General features: G+C 51.1%; 1 protein-coding gene across 10 annotated transcripts in view; it reads right to left on the reverse strand.

Moving 5' to 3' along the window:
* KIF9 (kinesin family member 9) overlaps positions 1–18,537 on the reverse strand; it is a 46,060-nt gene that overhangs the window by 8,384 nt on the left and 19,139 nt on the right. For 9 of the 10 annotated variants that reach the window (XM_073901097.1, XM_073901096.1, XM_073901092.1 and 6 more), the window contains 8 exons: positions 16,168–16,245; positions 10,201–10,269; positions 9,412–9,516; positions 7,827–7,882; positions 6,975–7,065; positions 6,361–6,494; positions 4,928–5,119; positions 2,893–3,107 (listed from right to left, as the gene is read on the reverse strand). In XM_073901097.1, the coding sequence (XP_073757198.1) occupies positions 2,893–3,107; positions 4,928–5,119; positions 6,361–6,494; positions 6,975–7,065; positions 7,827–7,882; positions 9,412–9,516; positions 10,201–10,269; positions 16,168–16,245 (940 nt within the window). Of the gene's footprint in view, positions 1–2,892; positions 3,108–4,927; positions 5,120–6,360; positions 6,495–6,974; positions 7,066–7,826; positions 7,883–9,411; positions 9,517–10,200; positions 10,270–16,167; positions 16,246–18,537 lie in introns of those variants that run through there. The other variant, XM_073901100.1, reaches the window with a different exon arrangement.

Consider the following 18,537-nt stretch of genomic DNA (forward strand, 5'->3'; position numbering starts at 1 on the left):
CAGGAGTCACCTCAATTAAGTGAATGTCTACCTTTTTTGTGAGTCATATACATGAACTGCCCCCACGGGCTAGTACCACAAGGCACCTGGGCAAGGTTATTAAGAACAGAGCGTGTAAATCTGTATTATGTCAAGAGGCTGTCAGAGGCTCCAGGAGGAGAGGGGTCAGTTGTGCTATCTGTCAACTCATGGTCTTGGCATGAACTTTTTTTTTTTTTTTAAAGATTTTATTTATTTATTTGAGAGAGAGAGAATGAGAGACAGAGAGCACGAGAGGGGAGAGGGTCAGAGGGAGAAGCAGACCCCCCACTGAGCAGGGAGCCCGATGTGGGACTCGATCCCGGGACTCCAGGATCATGACCTGAGCCGAAGGCAGTCGGTTAACCAACTGAGCCACCCAGGCGCCCCTTGGCATGAACTTTTAAGGTCTGTCAGATGAGGGATGCTGAGTTGAGACAAAATGACATGGTCTGTGGAGCCATTCACTCAGCCAGCCACTGCCCACGGGACCTAGAAAGCTCACCACAGGCATCATGTCAACTACACCAGGGCTGTGGGGCTTCCACCCCGGGGAACCCTGGAGAGTGAGGAGGGGGGGTGCATAAGGCAGTCTCCAGGTGTCCTTCCACTGATATTCAGTGGGGGAAAATTAAGGTACACTGTCACACCATTTATGGAGAGGCAACTAGGAATCTTGAATTGGTCCCAATTCAGGAAGTCTAGAGAGGGAGGGTACAGAGTGGCCCCCCCCCAGGTCCCTCCCCTTCAGTGCAGAGCGGCCTGGTCTGTGTGCTGTGGGCAGTCCCCAGTGTGGTCACTGTGACAGACACAAGTTCTGTACAGAGTAAAGTCTTTACAGTATTCTGATGACATGGGGAGGGACCGTAAACACCTTGTGTCCCACTGGGGGGTTCTTGGATTATTGCCAAAGAAAAAACTTCAAAGAGTTGAACCTAAAATGATTTTTCATTTTTCTTTCACAAAACACTAATTAACATGCCAAATTTGCTGACCTTGCTGGGCCAATAAGTGGCTATCAATCAAAATGAATCAAAAAACAAATTTACTTGATCTATTCCCTCAAAATAAAAGTATTTTATTTAGTATTTTAACAACCAATGGGAAAACAACTCATGTTGGGGGGAAAGAGCAAAAATGTGTGTTTTGGGGCACCTGGGTGGCTCAGTCAGTTAAGCGTCTGCCTTCGGCTCAGATCATGATCCCAGAGTCCTGGGACTGAGCCCCACATCAGGCTCCCTGCTCAGTGGGGAGCCTGCTTCTCCCTCTCCCTCTGCCCCCCACTTGTGCTCGCTCTCACTCTCTCTCAAAATCTTTAAAAAAAGTTTTTATACTGATAGATAAAATTTTAAATATTTTATTTCATTTTAAGTTTTTATTTATTTGAGTAATCTCTACACCCAGCATGGGGCTCGAACTCATGACCCTGGGATCAAGTCACATGCTCTTACGACTGAGCCAGCCAGGCGCCCCCAAATTTTAACTATTTTAAAATATTGTTTGTTGAATCTTCATCTCATTCCTTAAAAATATCTGTTTTCAGGTATGTTTAGGCATAAATGATATGTCAGCATAGCATGAATATATATTACTTAAGATATGTAAATAGGTAATAAGAAGTTGCACAGTCGAAGAAGGTGTGGGCAGAAGGGACAAGGAAGTCCTTGGTCCTGTAAGATCTTCACCCTGGAGGTTCTGGGTTGGGGCATATCTGGAGCCACCATGACCAGCCCTCCCCCATGCCCAGACCCATGGAGGCTTAGCCCTCTGGAATAGTGTGTCACGGTTGGTATGTAGAGTATGAGCAAAGTGGCCTCACAAATTTGGAGTTGCCCTGAGATGTAAATGAGTAAGGTGCACATCTCACTGTGAGATGATGCACCTAGCCTGCAGAAATAAAACAAATGACATCTGGAGATGCCCTGACGGATCGTCACCCGGGAAGCCTGCCTGGAACAGGGCTGTGATTTAGTCAGGGAAAGCCCAGTAACCTCCAATGTGCCCTGTTGGAAGGACAATGGAACTAGGAACGTGAACAAGAATGTGGCTTCTGAACCTTGGCCCCAGAGTCAGGGTGGTTACTCATTAAAATGCAGGTTCTGGGCCTTGCTCCAGATCTCCTGAGTTAGAACCAATAGTCAGGGCCTAGGAGTCCGTGTTTGATCAGCCCTCCCCGACGCGTCCTCCGCACACTCAAGGTGTGAGGGCACCTCAGGGCAGGGCTGAGCGCTGTCCACCACTGGGACAAGGGCACCAGGGTCAGGGTAACCAGTGAGCACCCTCCTCACACTGAGGTCCCTGTTCTCTGAGCCTGAGGACTGCCCCCGCCGCCACACCACCTGCCTTAGGAGACTAGACATTCCCAGGCCGTGTTGAGGGTTTGGCATGAGGAATGATCTCAGTGACAATGACTCCCTAGGCCCTCTGGTACCCATATTCTCTTTCCCTCCTCAGTTTCTTGTGTCTTAACCAGCACCCCCACGCCAATCAGACTACCCTGGGCAGTGAGGAGACCACACAAGGACCTAGGGCCCTTGTGGGGGTCACCAGCTGCCCATCTCCCTGGGGAAGCCCCTATAAAACCAAAGGCCTGCTTCTCCACTGGGAGCAGCACATATCAGGGAGAAGGCCCAGCACTTAGGTCTGAGATAACAAAATAATGGGAGACCCACAGGCGAAGGCTGACTGACAGGGAAGGAGCCTAAGGCTCCCCGGGGCTGACGAGAGCCGCATGATGACCCAGGCGTGAAGACCACACTTGTCCATGCCCTGCCGGCCCCCACCCACTTCAGTCCTCCTGTGCCCAAGACAGCCCCGTTTGGAGCAGGATGACTCAACTCCCACAGCCCCCGGCCACCTTCCCACCACATTCACCTTGCTTCTCCCGGAGCGACCGCTGAAAATTTAGTGCCCCCTCGGTCATGTCCATCTCCCGCTTGATGGCATTGATGCGCTGCGTGGTCTCACTGGCCCTTTTCCTCCGCTCGTTCAAGATGGATTTGTTCTCTTTGAAGATGCGGTTGATCTCACTGCCCCGCTCGTTCTTAAAGTCCTCAAAGGCCACAGGTTTGGGGGGTGGGGTACTGGGCCTGAAGACAGAAGGGGAGGGGAAGGGGAGCCAGAGCCCAGCACCTCGCCTCTCTTCCCGGGGGAGGAAGGGGGGCTTCTGTGGGCCGGAGGCCAGAACTCCCAGGCACCCTGTGCAGGAACCACTCCCCGGTCTCTGTCTCTCCCCACACACAAGGGCACGTGACCACAGCAGAAAGTGAGGACAGCAAGGAAAAGTGTAGGGAACAGAAAACAAAGCAAAAAACCACGCACCACCTACTGGCAACTACACCTTGGTGTATCTCCTTCAGGGATTTCTTTGATACATTTTTTAATGTTTGAGGTCATGCAATAGATATAATTTTACATCTTACATTTTTCACAGAGGCATTCCTTCATGCTCTAAAGCACTCTGAGAACTCTGGTTAATGAGATGTAAGGTGAAGTGCTGGGGGCCAGGGGATGTGGACTGTCTGCAACTTCCTTTGAAACGCATCAAGAGGTGCCTGGGGGGCTCAGTCAGTTGAATGGCCGGCTCTTGGTTTTGGCTCAGGTCGTGATCTTGGGGTCCCAGGATCGAGCCCCGCATCGGGCTCCCTGCTCAGCAGGGAATCTGCTTCAGGATTCTCTCTCTCTGTCCCTCCCCCTGCTCACTCACTCACTCTCTCTCTCTCTCTCAAATCAATGAATCTTAAAAAAAAAAAAAGTTAGGGGCACCTGGGTGGCTCAGTTGGTTAAGCATCACCTTCAGCTCAGGTCATGATCCCAGGGCCCCGGGATCAAGTCCCATATCAGGCTCCTTGCTCAGTGGGGAGTCTGCTTCTTCCTCTGCCTCTGCCCCTCCCCGCCGCTTGTGTGTGTGCTCTCTCTCTAGAGTTCTCTCTCAGAAAAATAAATAAAACCTTTAAAAAATAATAAAAAAATTTTAAAAAGTTAAAAAAAAAAGAAATGCATCCAAAAAATACGAGGGATAGAGAGAAAGACAGGTGCATGATGAAGTCAGTAATGTGTTAAATGTAGAATCAAGTGGGTGTTTGCTGTACAGTACTTTCAACTTCTCAGAGTTCTTGGGAATGTTCACCTGCTGGGGAAAAAGTTCTTCATGCACATCCTTGTACATCCCAAGGGCAGAGATGATAATTCACTTAGTACCTTTTCCGTAATGTTAGCTACTGAAGGTGTTTCCCAAAATCGTTTTTGGCTTTTTAAACGAATGATGCAATGAATATCCATTTGCATAAATCTCTGTCCACATCTCTATTTCCTCAGGATACATTACTGGACACTCAGTTACTGGCTCACCAGGGAGAGGAAATGCGTATCTAGAGGAAGGTGTCTCATACTTTGAGAATTTGGGGCCTTTTGAACGCATTAGTTATTTTTTTTATGTAAATGTAATGATTTATTTATTTTTTTTTTAAAGATTTTATTTATTTATTTGAGAGAAAGAATGAGAGAGAGAGAGCACATGAGAGGGGAGAGGGTCAGAGGGAGAAGCAGACTCCCCGCCGAGCAGGGAGCCCGATGCGGGACTCGATCCCGGGACTCCAGGATCATGACCTGAGCCGAAGGCAGTGGCTCAACCAACTGAGCCACCCAGGCGCCCTAAATGTAATTATTTAAATAACTGCTATTTGAAGGGCCTAAAATGATTCCATGAATAACTGCGTATATTGGAGGACTCCTGAGGTGGGACCATTTCACCTGTGGATAAGCCATCATGTTGCTTCTTTCTGGACTGTGCTCCTAGTCTTTGCCTATTATCCCCTATTTTATTTCTCATCTATCTGCAGGCGCTCTTGACATGCTGAGGATCACAGTCTGGTTTTGAATGATCTGGTGAACTTGCATGAGGTGTTACCTGGGTGGGCGTGATTCCTCCTTCGGGGAGTCTGAGGGAAGAGGCTCAATGCTGGAGGTCTCCCGGTCCCGCAGAGGCAGCTCTTTGACATCCCCCTCCTTGGAGGATGGGGTCAGCTGGGTCTTGGAGGTAGAGACCTCCAAATCCTTGCCACTCACAGGGCTGCCGGCACCTTCCTTTCTTGCTAAAGAGCTGGAAGGAGAAAGCAGGGAGGCCCCAGGGCTCAGTCATGGGCAGTAAGGTGTCTCTGGTACTTAAGGGAGTGACATTTCCAAACCCTCAGACATCAGAAGTCCCATCCCAGCCAGGAGACACCTGGGAAAACTAGGCAGGCTCCAGGTCTGAAAGTGGCTGGACCTGTGGGGCGGGCCACAGGCTTCTGGAGCATCCGGGCTGCTGAGGTCTTGATCACACAGGCCTCCTGGGGAAGGGGTGGTAGAGCTCCCACCCAGGGTAAGTCTGTCTGCGGACCAAAGGTAAAGTAAGTCTGCCCTGCTGCCCTGACCAGTCCATGACCTGCTCTCTCGCCTCCACTAGTGCCCACACCCACCCCCAGGAAAGTAGCTGCCCTCGCTCTCCAAGTGATGGCACCCAGGGTCTTCCTCCTCAGAGAGGCACATCTGAGCCAGCCTGAGCCATCAGGAGGAGGCCAGGGGCCTCGGCAACCCCTGCTACCCGACTCCTGTTCCGCATGGAACAGTTTTCTACAGTCAGCTCTGGCCTGTGTCCTTTAGCAGATGGTAATAACAGCAACACCACATTCGCATTGCCTACTTTCTAGGTACAGGGACTGCCTTCACCCATTTATCTTCCCAACAACCCCCTGACTTTGAAGCTACTATTAGGATTCCCAATTTAGGGAGAAGGAAATAGAAGCACAGAGAGGCTGTCATGCCTCCCATGAGGTGACCCTTCAGCGAGAGGAGCCTCCTAGAGCCTGTGTTCACGTCCACCACTACCAGCATCTTCCAGGGACGGCATCTCATGAAGTGAGCCTAGACACTCCTCCCACCTGGCACACACAAATGATTCTTGTCTGGATGGCGAACTGGGGTTTTTAGGTGACATGAGTAGCAGGGAGCTGGGTCACAAAGGACTCCGGTTAGGGGTGGTTTCCGCATGTTGTACTGGGGGTGGGGCTTCTCTCTTCTACTCTATCACTCCTCAGTGGTGTGACCTTGGAAGTGATTTCGCCTCTCCGAGCTTCGGTATCTACATCAGTAAAATGGAGACATGAACTCCTACCTCTTGGGGTTGCTGTGTGGACAAGAGGCAGCCAGCACAGCCTGGGCTCCACAGGTGTTGCTATAGTATTGGCAGCAATATGAGCAACTGGGACCACCCAGTAGCGAAGACACTAGCTTGTGTCCTCTCTTTCACCAGCCACGGAGGGCCAGGTGCTGAGCAGGTAAAGCAACAGGAAGGTTCCTCACCCGAGCTGTTCTTTGAACATCTTCTTGGACTTGGATTTCTTCCCAGGTTTGGTAGAGTAAGGGGTGACCCCGAGTCCGAAGCCTTGTCCATCAGGCTCACCCACTAGGTGGCCATCAACGTCCACAAGCCCTGCCTGGATAGAGGCCAGCCACAGGGCCGAGGGTTAGATTAAGGGTTTTGGTCTGTGGGGGACCCAAGTATACATGTACTCAGGTGGGCATGTTCACCCCACATGCCAAGAGAGCAGGCCTAGGCTGCTAGCTTCAGGCTGTCTCCAACAGCACTATCTCTGACCACCCTACCAATGTACACGTTCCACATCAAATCCACTCAATGGTCTGGTGTCTCCTTGAGGATCTTAAGGCCTGCTTCCAACCTAACTCCAGGAATTGGTCTTGTTTATGGTCATGTTTATGGTCATGTCCCCAATATTGTAGATCATTTTGAATTCATATACAGTTTACTCTTGCCTGGGTCCCACTCATCCTGGTGCTATCTTTATCTGTTGCAACCCCAGATCTGCTCTAATGCGGAACACCTGCTGTTCCTGGAAAGGTCTGGGGATGGAAAAAATCTGACATGAATACTGTCAACAAGAAGCAACCATGCATACCTTCTGGACTGCAGAGATGGCGGCAAAGTCATTCTTGTCTATGAGGGTGTATTTCCTGCGCAAAGTGGCCTCCACTTCCTGTTCCTGTTGGCTTGAGAGAGAATGAGAGAACACCTCGCACCTTGGCGCTAGGCTGAAACTTCCAGAGCAAGAACCAAGTATGGGAATTAGAAGTCATTTGGGTGTGGCCCCTTGGGATGGAACCATACCCTCATCATGAACCAGGCTAGAAAACAAGCCCATTCCACACCCCGATTCCTCAGTGCACACACCCACTGTCCAGCCCTAAAATCCGCAGTGGCCACCCTTGTGTGCCAGGCACTTCTGCTCCAAAACTTTAACAAGGACTGTAAGCCTGCCTCAGGACCATGCTTTCCCACCTAGGTTCTATCTTTAAAAGGCCCTTGGGAATCATGTGACCCATGTCTGTGCTACTACCCAGCATGAGCTGCTCAGTCTACAGGTGTGTCTGCACCCAAATAAACTGCAAATGACTCCTGAAGTGGGCGTTGGACACAGGGAGTCTTCACGATGCCCTGCTCTGGCCACGCTCAGGGCTGGTACTCCAGAAGGACCTCCCGTCTAATTAATGAACTCAGGAAACACCCACCAGGAACCACTTCCTCTCTGAGCTGTCCTTGATTGGAGGGCTCTCCTCCCTGCTTCCCCCCAGGGGATAGGGAGGGCTGGAGGATCTGAGAGCTCAGGAGCCTGGGCACAGCCCAAGGACTCTGGGCTGGCTTCTCACCCATGAGAAACACAGCAGTGTGCTTAGAGGCCACACCTTGACCGTGGGAAACAAAAATGGCAGCCTGATGTAGGAGTCAGGTGGGTGGGTGGGGGGTCCCTTACCTCAGCACCACCCGGAACTGGTTGAACACCTCCTGGATCTGTCTGAGGTTGATGATCTGGAGGGAAGGCAGCAAGGCAGCAAAGGGCTGAGGGTGTGTCTATGGTTAGTAGAGAAACCAGGACTCTTTGGCTAACCCTTTGATCATCTGTCTTAATGGAACATCGGAAATCTCAAGAACAGAGAAACAGGGGCGCCTGGGTGGCTCAGTAATTGGGCATCTGCCTTCAACTCAGGTCATGATTTCCAGGTCCTGGGATCAAGCCCTGTGTCGGGCTCCCAGCTCAGCGGGGAGTCTGCTTCTCCCTCTCCCTCTGCTTCTCCCCCTGCTTGGCTCTGTCTCTCTCTCTCAAATGAATAAATAAAATCTTAAAAAAAAAAAAAAAAAGAACAGAGAAACAATTGATTCATAGTTTTCAAACTAAGTATTTACTGAGGTTATAAAACTGACCTCCCCTGGAGCTCCTGAGTGGTGCAATCAGTTAAGCAGCTGACTCTTGGTTTCGGCTCAAGTTGTGATCTCAGGGTCGTGAGATCCAGCCCCGTATCAGGCTCCATGCTCAGCAGGGAGTCTGCTTGAGATTCTCTTTCTCCCTCTCCCTTGCCACACTTGCATGCTCACGCTCTCTCTCTCAAATAAATGAATCTTTAAAAATTACCTTTTCTAAGTGAAGGTCTCTATAAAATTAAAATGACTCTAGTTCTTGAAAATACTAAGAAAAAAATTTTAGTAACATTTATGGTCTTCAGCTCTCTCCTGTTTCTACAAGGTTCCGTTATGAACTTTCTGTGTGGCACATACACATCTGTGGCTAGAGGAAGGCCAATGGCTTCCCTCTTGGCCCTACAGACCACAAGCATTACCCTTGACGGAGGGTCATTCTGGGACTAACCCTGCTCCAAGGCCAGAGGAGCCGCCCCTGTTGTCCCAGGCTTGCCAGTTATAGCTGCCACAGTAACAGGCCGGCGGGGGGGGGGGTGATCTGCCATGTAGCTCCCTGATGAGGGGTTTGCTGGCCTGCACTGTAAAAGCAGAATGCATCCTTCCCTCTGAGGACCCTTCCCTGTGTGGCTGCAGTCTCTTCCTCCTTGGCCTACTCCAACACCGGCCCTGAATGTCTGCCCTGTCAGCCCGCATGACCATCATCCTTGAATGACCTCACTCCGCCCAGCACAGCAGAGCACCTGAGCTGCTGCAGCTCAGTTAATTCCACTTTGGTTTCCCTCCTCACTCCAAGTACACGAGATTGAGCGTTTTGCTGAAGTCACTCAGCAAGGAGACAACTGACCTGAGCTGGGATCCAGGGCAGCCCGGCTCCAGGGACCGCACCTGTGCCCGGGGTGATGGACCACCCTGTGTGGTCAAATCTGTTCAAGGCCGCTGGCCACTCTGAGGGGCACACCCATCCTCGTAACCCTCAACATGGATGCTGAGGCCTCGGTAGGCTGTAGGGCCCAAGGCCAGGGGTCCAGCACCACCCACCCCATACCCCCTGCACCCACTTGGTGTGAGGTTCCAAGGCCAGCCCAGCCCAAGGGTGGAAGCCCAGGATAGGAAGGCCATGGTCCCGAGGAGAGGCTCCTTACGTCGATCTCGTCCAGCGTCCCCTCCAGGTACCTCCGCACCTGGGAGTTGATCTCAGCAATCTGGATTTCATCCATGGGATCATAGTTCACAAGGGTACGGTTGGCCTTGGAGGAGGATGAAGAACATGTCAACAAGCTCCAAACATCTGAGCCCAACAGGGGCCGCAGGGGTCATTCTGAGAACCAATCAGGGGAGGTTGGACACAGGGCAGGACCACTGGGTCCTGGCCAGGTGCTCGGGTCACAGAGGGACAACTGGGTCTCGAGAGCCGCCTGACACGGGCTTGCCACTCCAAGCAAGGGGACTCTGCTGGCTGAGTCTCAGCAGACTCTGTAGCATGAGGGTCATGGGAGGGGGGTGGCTGCCTCTGCCTTAAGAGCCCCCCTGGACCGTGAGCAGGCCCAGGCAAGCCACCAGAGGTCTCCCGTTCCCACCCTCTGCTGCCGTCCCCTCCCCCACTGCCCAATCTGCCCCACCTCCCCTGACCCTGACCATCACGCTGTCTGCCCCTGCCCTAGCTGCCTGGGACCTGGCCCCCTGCCCCTCGTTCTCCTGTCAACCGTCTGACTCCACTCCCTGATATCTGACACCCATGCCCACATCCTCCTGCTCTTCCAGGATCCCTGCCCTTCAGGCATTCCTGCTCCCCAGCACCACCCCCCCGGCCAAGTCTCCCTGCCTAGTTGGCCCTCCCACCCATTTGGCTCCTGTCCACCCAGTACCCTGACCCCAGCCCCTCTAGCAGTCCGGCCAGCCCCCACTCCAGACCCCTGCCTCTAGCCCCTTACCAGGCTGTCATGGATGGCCAGCTCCTGCTTGAGCAGCACCAGCTCCTTCTCCAGGTTCTTGACCATTCGCTGCCAGGAAACAGTTTGGGGAGGAGCAGGGAGGACAGTCACAGAGGCCACCCTGCCTCTTCCACATCAAGCCCACAATTCCCTAACCTATGCCTGGACATCTCGGCCCCTCCTGTAAACCCATGGGGTGTTGATGTCAGCATCTGGACAATTCCCTCCCCGTTGGTGACTTTTCCCCAACTGCGGTGAGTTTAGGGTCTTTGGGGGCCTCAGCAGTCCCCTGGCCTCTGCTTTTACAGCAGCGGAGACAGAACAGAGTGAGTATAGGCACCCACAGGGCATCCTCACACCCCAACTCCTGGGAGCTTCAGATTTCCAGTCTACCAGGGTGACGGCCCTCTCAGTGCAGCCCACTGCCGCCAGGATGCTTTCCAAGTACAGCCGTACCTTCTACCCTCATCCTTCCCAACTGCACAGATATGTCACGGTTCCCTGCTGACGATCAGGTACATCACCTCTAATATTTTTGCTGCTACAAACAACACTGCACAGCATTTTTGTCCTTCTATCTTTGTGTCTTTCTAGGTTTTTGTAGGATCATGCAGGCTCTTTGTGACCTGCCCCCATTACTTCTTCCCTACTGTTCCCCCCCTCCCAGTTCCTTCCAGTCCTACCAAATTGGCACACTTCCGCCTCTGCCTTGCCTGTCCCCTCTGCCCAAGGACACTCTTCCCCCAAGTATTGCCCTGGCTCACCCCCACACCTCCTGCAAGCCTTTGTTCAAAAGCTTCTAAATTAGGCATACGTCAATCACCCCACGGAAAGCTGCAATCCCCTCCCCACCCCCACACCACTCTTTTTTGCAAATCTTGCTCTAATTTTTTTCATAGCACCTATCACCAACATACCCTAGAGCAGTGCTGTTTAATAGAACTTTCTGTAATGATGGAAATGGTCTGTATCTGTGCTGTGAGCTACATGTAGCTACTGAACACTTGAATGTCACTAGTGTGACCCAGGAAGTGAACTTTTAATTTGATTTAACTAATGTAAGTAGCCCCAAGCAAGTAGCAGCTACTGTACTGGATGGTGGAGCACTAGAACTTACCTCTCTCTCTCTCTCTTTTTTTTTTTTTACATTTAAAGAAATCTTTAAAGAGAACTGTATGCAGGCATACCTGATTTCATTGCATTTTGCTTTACTGAACTTCCCAGATACTGCATTTTTTTTTATAAATTGAAGGTTTGTGGCAACCCCATGTCAGGCAAGTCTATTTTTCCAACAGCATTTGCTCACCTCATGTCTGTATCACATTTTGGTGATTCTCATAATATTTCAAACCTTTTCATTTTTACTATATTTGTTATGTGATCTGTGATCAGTGATTACGACTTGCTGAAAGCTCAGATGATGATTAGCATTTTTTAGCAATAAAGTATTTTTTTAACATTTACTTATTATTATTATTATTATTTTTTTTTTTTTGCATAGGCTCCCCGCCCAGCATGGAGCCCAACATGGGGTTTGAACTCATGCTCCTGAGATCAAGACCGGAGCTGAGAGCAAGAGTTGGATGCTCAACTGACTGAGCCACCCAAGTGCCCCATCGAAAGAGCATTTTTTAAATTAAGGTATGTACATTTTTTTTTAGACACAATGCTACTGCACACTTAATAGACTACAGAACAGTGTAAACATAACTTTTATAGGCACTGGGAAACCACAAAATTCATTTAACTCACTTAATTGTGACAGTCAGTATATTATAGTTGTCTGGAACTGAACCCATGATATCTCTGGAGGTATGAATATTTAAGGTGTACAACATGAAGTGATTGAAGTGATTACTACAGTCAAGTTAATTAACATATCTATCTCCTCACCTAGTGACCGGTGGTAAGAGCTTCTGAGGTCTACTCTCTTAGCAAATTTCCAGTATACAATACAATACTATTAACTATAGTCACCATGTTACACATTAGATCCCCAGGACTTATCCATTCCATAAATGAGAATTTGTGCCCTTTGACCAACATCTCCCCTCTCCTCAGTCCCTGCCCCTACTCTTCGTAACCACTGCTCTACTCCCTGCTTCTATTAATCTGACCTTTTAGGTTTACATATAAGTGAGATCATGCCATATTTTTCTTTCTATGTCTGGTTTATTTCACTTGGCGTAATGTCCTCCAGGTCCACCCGTGTTGTTGCAAATAGCAAGATCTAGACTCACTTCTTTTTTTTTTTTTTATAGCTTATTTCTTTAAGTAATCTCTATACCCAACATGGGGCTCGAACTCACAACCCGAAGATCAAGAATCACATGCTCTCCCAACTGAGCCAGTCAGGCACCCCTAGACTCCCTTATTTCTTATATTTATTATCTCTCTCTCTCTCCCACCCCCAGCAGACCATCAGCTCTTTGAAAACAGACATGTGTGTTTATTTGTATACTAACACTCCAAGTGCTTCAAAAGTGTCTGGTACATGGTAAGTGCTCTGTAGATTTCAAGTAATGGATAAATGATATTTCTAGAAACAGAATTGCTGAGTCATTTTACAGTTGATAGATACTGCCCTAGAGTCTTTCAGATGAGAGCCACAAGGGATTTTAAGCTGAGAATCTTCACTGTGAAGAGGGCTTCAGTTGTCAAAAAATGGCCACTGGAGGGAGCTCCTGACAACTGGATCCTGGGACTCGTGACCAAAGCTGTGACCAGTCTGCAGCAAGGGGTGACAGAACCCTGGCATCCTGGTGGCTCTGTGGCAATTCAGGGCACAAAGCCTGGGACTCAAAGCACATGGCCAGGGTCCAAATCCTGGCTCTGCCCCTCTGGGAAGCCCCAAGATGGTCTCTTTCAGGTAGACTTCCTATGAGGTCAATGGGAGAGGCTTGGTGGCCAGCCCCTCCTCTCAGCTGAGGGATCTCCACTCTGGAAGAGACATCATGCCCAGTTAGGGAAAGTCTGGTTGCACCGTTGAGGGTCCCCGGCGGGATGACTGCCCAGTGTGGCACAGGGAGCCGGGCTTAGATCTCTGGGCCAGTCAGGTGATGTGGGGAAATGGGCCATAGGCTCCCAGGGTAACCAGCTTCCACGTCGCAACCTGAGAGCATAGGAGCTGCTCCCCCTAATGCCTGGCAGACTTAGTGGTCTCCACCTGGCCCCCCTATACTGATTGGAAAAGCTGCTCAGAAACACAGGGCTAGAGCAGCAGACCCCACAGAACAGGACCTGGCAGCACCTCCTGGCTGACTGACTCCTTTTTTTTTTTTTTTTTTGGTACCCCAGGTAGAACACAACACCTGACCAACTCCTTTAAAGATCAGGGACATTTTCTGGATGGAATCAGCACAGACTCACATAAGTTTCCTGATGGTCAGGGGTTTTCAGCATAAACGTAATGAGGATAATTCAGAAAGTTCTGTTTAAGTAGCACGCCAAGCTAGGAGTGGCTTTCTGCCCAGGAAGCTTCCCTCATTGACCTCCCGCTCCCTGCGGCCTGCAGGCCCTCTCTTCTCTCAGCAGAGCAGAATACCAAGTGTCTCTCTGTTGCTTGTTTATGCCCGAGGCTCGCAACTTTTACACCCCCTCACAGAATCACAGATTCCCAGAGCGGGAGGGTCACTGGAGTTCATCAGTCCAACCCCTAGTTCAAGGGTGAAAACTCCGAGGCTCAGAGACAACTGTGGCAGACGCAGATCAGGAATCCAGTCTCCCGCCTTACAACCAGCCCCACCGCCAAGGAAATTCTGTGGAAGCTCCCCCACCGCCTTGAAAACAGGCATCGATACTGAGAATGGCACTAGAAATAACACAGGCAGGCTGGCTGTAGTCCAGGGAAGGGGGCCACCAAAGTAACTTCTCAGGTCTCTCTCAAGAGCTCATGCTCATAAATGCTGATCATAAAGATTATAGACACGGTCACGTTGGATGTCATGGAGACTTGGTTGGCCAGGACCAACAATGCCAATTTCAGAAAATTACATGGAAGGGCATAGAAGTTCCTGCACAACGCCTACAACCCAGCCAGGTTTGTACGCGGCGATGCGGGGGTCCCGAGCTCAGAGAACACCGGACGAAAATAAATAAAACCTCCAAGCTACAGAAAAGCATAGTAAATAATGCCATGAAACCTGGGAAGACCACCCCAAAACCTGACTTGAACAGCATGCTGCCCTATTGGCTTCAGTTTTTTTGTTTTTCATTTTAAGAGATAAAACATGGCAGATAAAAATGAAGCCCCTATGAACCTCACTCTATCCCCCCTGACACCCCAACCCCTGCCTGCCTGGGGTTCAGATACCTGCACATGTTTGAGAGCCCATGGCTCTAAGCCACTCCCCTCCTCAGCCTCGGTTTGGTCTCCCCCCGCCCCATGCTTTTTTCTTTCACTGCACTTGCATCTATCCATTAACGATATTCAGCTTTGCTTTGCACATTTTTAGATTCGGTGGAAATGAAAGAGTCTATCGTTTTGCCCGCTGCAATCCCACTTGAGATTATCTATGCTTGCAGCTCGAGCCCCAGCTCCCTCCCTCCGTGACTCACTTAGCTACTCTCCTGTTTATTAAAGGCTACTGATCACAGCCCCAGCTTCTCACTATACAATGAGCAGCATGAGCTCTGTTCTGCTCCAAGGTTGCTCACACACATATGCAAAGAATGCTTCTAGACTATCCACCCAGAAAGGGACGCTGCTGACCTGTACGTGTGAGTGAGTAGAGGACTAGCTAAAATATTTACTGAGCATTTACTCCATGACAGCACTGCGTTAAGGGGTTTCTCCCTGTTATCTTATTCTTCACAACGTCTCTTTGAGAGTGGATTCTGCTACTTCTCTAATTTATCATCAAAGACCCTGAGGCTTAGAACGGAGAAGCATCTCGCAGAGGTTAGGCAGCTGATGGAAGGAAAGAGCAAGTGGCCGCACCAGGACAGCCCGATGTGGGGGCCACAGCTCTTGACTGCTGTGCCAGTGGTTCTCAAGTGTGGCCCCAGAACAGCAGCGGGGGACTTACTAGAAATGTGAATCCTTAAGCCTCACCCCTCCACCAATGGAATCAGAACTCTGAGAATGGGTCCAGTGAGCTGCTATTCCAGAAGCCTGCCCGGGGTTCAGATACCTGCACATGTTTGAGAGCCCACGGCTCTAAACCACTCCCCTCCTCAGCCTCCAAGCCATGGGTTAGCTCCAAAAAACCACAGAGACCGTTATTTTCCATCAGGATTTAGAATCTGGAAGGTTTAATTAACTGCTTTGTCATGGGCTTAGGGCACGCATATGCTCCGGTCTCTGGTAACCATGATTCTACAAGCATCCCAAAGGAAAGCCAAATTATTGGTAAATGAGTTTTGATTTTGCCAGCTGTTGCCAAAATGCTCTCCAAAGCAGCTATATGGATGACACTGGCCAGAAACAGACAAGCGCTCCTGTCTCTGCACATCCTCACCGTCATTCTCCATCATTGGAACAATTCTAGTTTTGGCTAGTGTGAGGGTGGAATTCCACTAAGCTTTGAACCTGCATTTCCCTGGTTAATGGTGATGCTGAGCATGCCTTCTGGTTGGTCAGCTGTGCTTGCTTAGAGGGATCACACAGGCTGGGAGGAAAGAGGTTTTGTAGTGACATAACCAGATGAGTCTAAGAGTCGGTCCACACTTACTTAACTCTGAAATAGCTCGAAGGAACTCTCATATAGAAGCCCCGGGTAGTCAGAGGCCCTGAAGCCTCACATATGAACTGGGTGGTAACCTGAGCCTTTCACCTGTGTCAGCACCCCTAGGGTGCCTCCAGTGACTCTGAAGACTCTGGCCTGTCCCAGCGTGTAAAAGGACTGACCCAAGATTGCATGGGTATCTTTAGTTGAGGCAGGAAGGGAAGTCAGGCTTGTGTGACCCAGGCAGCACACCCACACACCTTCTCCACAGTGACACACCTGCCCACAAGCCCCTTAGTACCTCAGCATCATACTTTTCGTTGATGGCAGGCTCTGTGGTGACCAGCTTCATCCGGCTGGCAAACCGCAGGGAAGAAAGCTGAAAAACAGATCAGACAGACCTTAATGTCTCTGGCCAATTGCTTGTGAGTGGAGATATTTGCAAAGCAGATCAAAGGAGTCCACCAGGAAAGATGAATCTCTGCACATAGACATATTCCAAAGTGAAGTAGGGGGTCTCCTTCTTGGGGGTTCCACCCAAGTCCCTCTGCAGGGGCAGCCAGGCAGGGGTAATTATGGCTGGAGGCCATGAGGCAGCCACATAAGCAGGCCCTTGAGAAAGAGCCCCGACACCATGCCCCACTGCACTGCTGTTGCATGCGAGGCAGAGGGCTGCTCCCTGGCAGGGGGGAACAGCCAGTGATAGCACAAGGCGGGCCCCGAGATCCCAACCTCATACCATGCCGGCTGACTCAGGGCCCTGAAACAGAGGGGCTTGGGCGGCAGGGGGGCGGGGGGGTGGTCACCCAGGAGTGACCCAGAAGAAGGCCTGAAAGGGCTCTTCCTTCAAGCAGTCTGGTCTAGTGGTTAAGAACTCTGCCGCTGACCAACCGCGCAACCTCAGACAGGTTTTGGAACTTCTCTGTAAAGTTGGGGAGAGCTGCCTCCCAGAGCCTGGGAGGCTTAGTGAAGAGGTATGTAATGCGTTCTCTACAGAACTGGCCCACAGCGAGCCCTCAGGAGGAGTCCCCTGTCACCGCTGCTGGAGCGGCTTCTGTGTGGGCCAGAATCAGGCTCTCCTGCTCCGAGCACAGCAGCAAGTTCAGCCAGGACTCCCTCGCTGCATCTACTCCCACACATATCACAAGCAGTGCCACTGAATAAAGCAACATGATCCTTGACAGGAACTGTGTGAACGTTTTAAAGCCTTTGAAAAAGAGAACCATTAGCTTCCACACCCCAATCGGCCTTTGTCCCAAACCCTTGAGGCCCCTCCAACAGCAGCTCTGGGCTCTGTGGGCGCCGCCCTGGGTCACAAAGCTCTGGGGATGGCAGGTACCAGGAGAGCTGCTTCCTGCACAGTGACCATCTCAGGGGTGGGGATAAGGAGAGAGAGGGGCCTTCCACTGTCCTGGAGGGCATTTCTCAACAAGGCAGTCAGGAGGCCCAATTTTCATATGGGTCCTTTTGGGGTTCACCCGTGCTTTGTCAAGCTATGAGACTGGGAGGATCCTGAAGACTTCCTCCGGGGATGCTGCCTGCACGTCAGCAGGAGCTCCCTCCCGGCCTCCCGAGTCCCAGGGCACCCTCTCTGGACGCGCAGGGCTGGTTCCTAATGCAAGAAACTGGGAGGCCCTGCAGTGTGCCTCGAAAGGACCTGTTTCGCCCAAGTGGATTCTCCAGATGACTGAAGCCTGCCATAAATACCCACACTTGACAAAACAAAATGCCTGTGGAGAGCTTTCCAAATCTGCCTTATTTATGGTGAGTGGCCCTTCAGAGGAAGAAGGGAGCCCCCACCGGGGGGCCCAGCTGTGTGAGCTCACCTATGTCACCGCCTCAGCCATTAGGGCTCATATGACTGCCTCTGATTCTCATAAGCTTGTCCCCTCCCAGGTCACCAGGGTCCTGCAGCCTGGTTAATCTCCCTGCATCACAACTCAGGCCACAGCCCTCCCCTACTCAAACCCCATGACACCCCAGCAACTGGCGGAATACCCAAGGCGTCAGCCTGGCCACCTGCGCCCACGAGGCCTCTACCGTTTTTTCTCCCCCTCTCCTTCCCAGGCCCTCCCCTGCAGTGGCCAGATATTCCTTGCAAGGCCCACACCTTCCGGCCCACAGTCCCCTCTGCCAGGAGCATCTCTGCTTTCTGTACCACCCATCCTTTAACCCCAGCCGGCTCAGTGCCCACCCTCCTCACCCCAGTTTCAGGAAAAGTCCCGCTTCCTCTGACGGGCTCCTTCATCTGGGCCTCTCACGTTCCTGAGGGCCATAGCAAGGAACTCTGAGGCCTTGGGCCACAGATAACTCACCTCTACCCCCCACCACCCTACACACAGCACATGCTTATCACCTGTCAGCTCACACAGGCCTTATAACCACATGGTACTTCTAAGATTTTTAAGTGTATAATTATGAAGAACAAGAAATCCACTGTCCTAGATCCCAATTCACAGGAGCAGCACCCCAGGCAGCATGGTCCTTGCCCCCTGCGAGACTCTCTCACACAGGCCCCCACACTGCGCCTGTTTCTTGCCTTGTCTCCTCCTCAATACACCCTCTGCCCCTTGGTACTTGGTATGTGGATCCTGCCTGGGTCTCCCACAGCAATTTTGGCTGATTCATCCCCTGGATCCCTTCCCTCTTGACAACGTCTATGGCTAAGTAT

This window comes from Callorhinus ursinus, unplaced genomic scaffold (genome assembly GCF_003265705.2).
Source record: "Callorhinus ursinus isolate GAN/ISIS: 27379988/994484 unplaced genomic scaffold, GSC_fseal_2.0 scaffold15, whole genome shotgun sequence".
Lineage (NCBI taxonomy): Eukaryota > Metazoa > Chordata > Mammalia > Carnivora > Otariidae > Callorhinus > Callorhinus ursinus.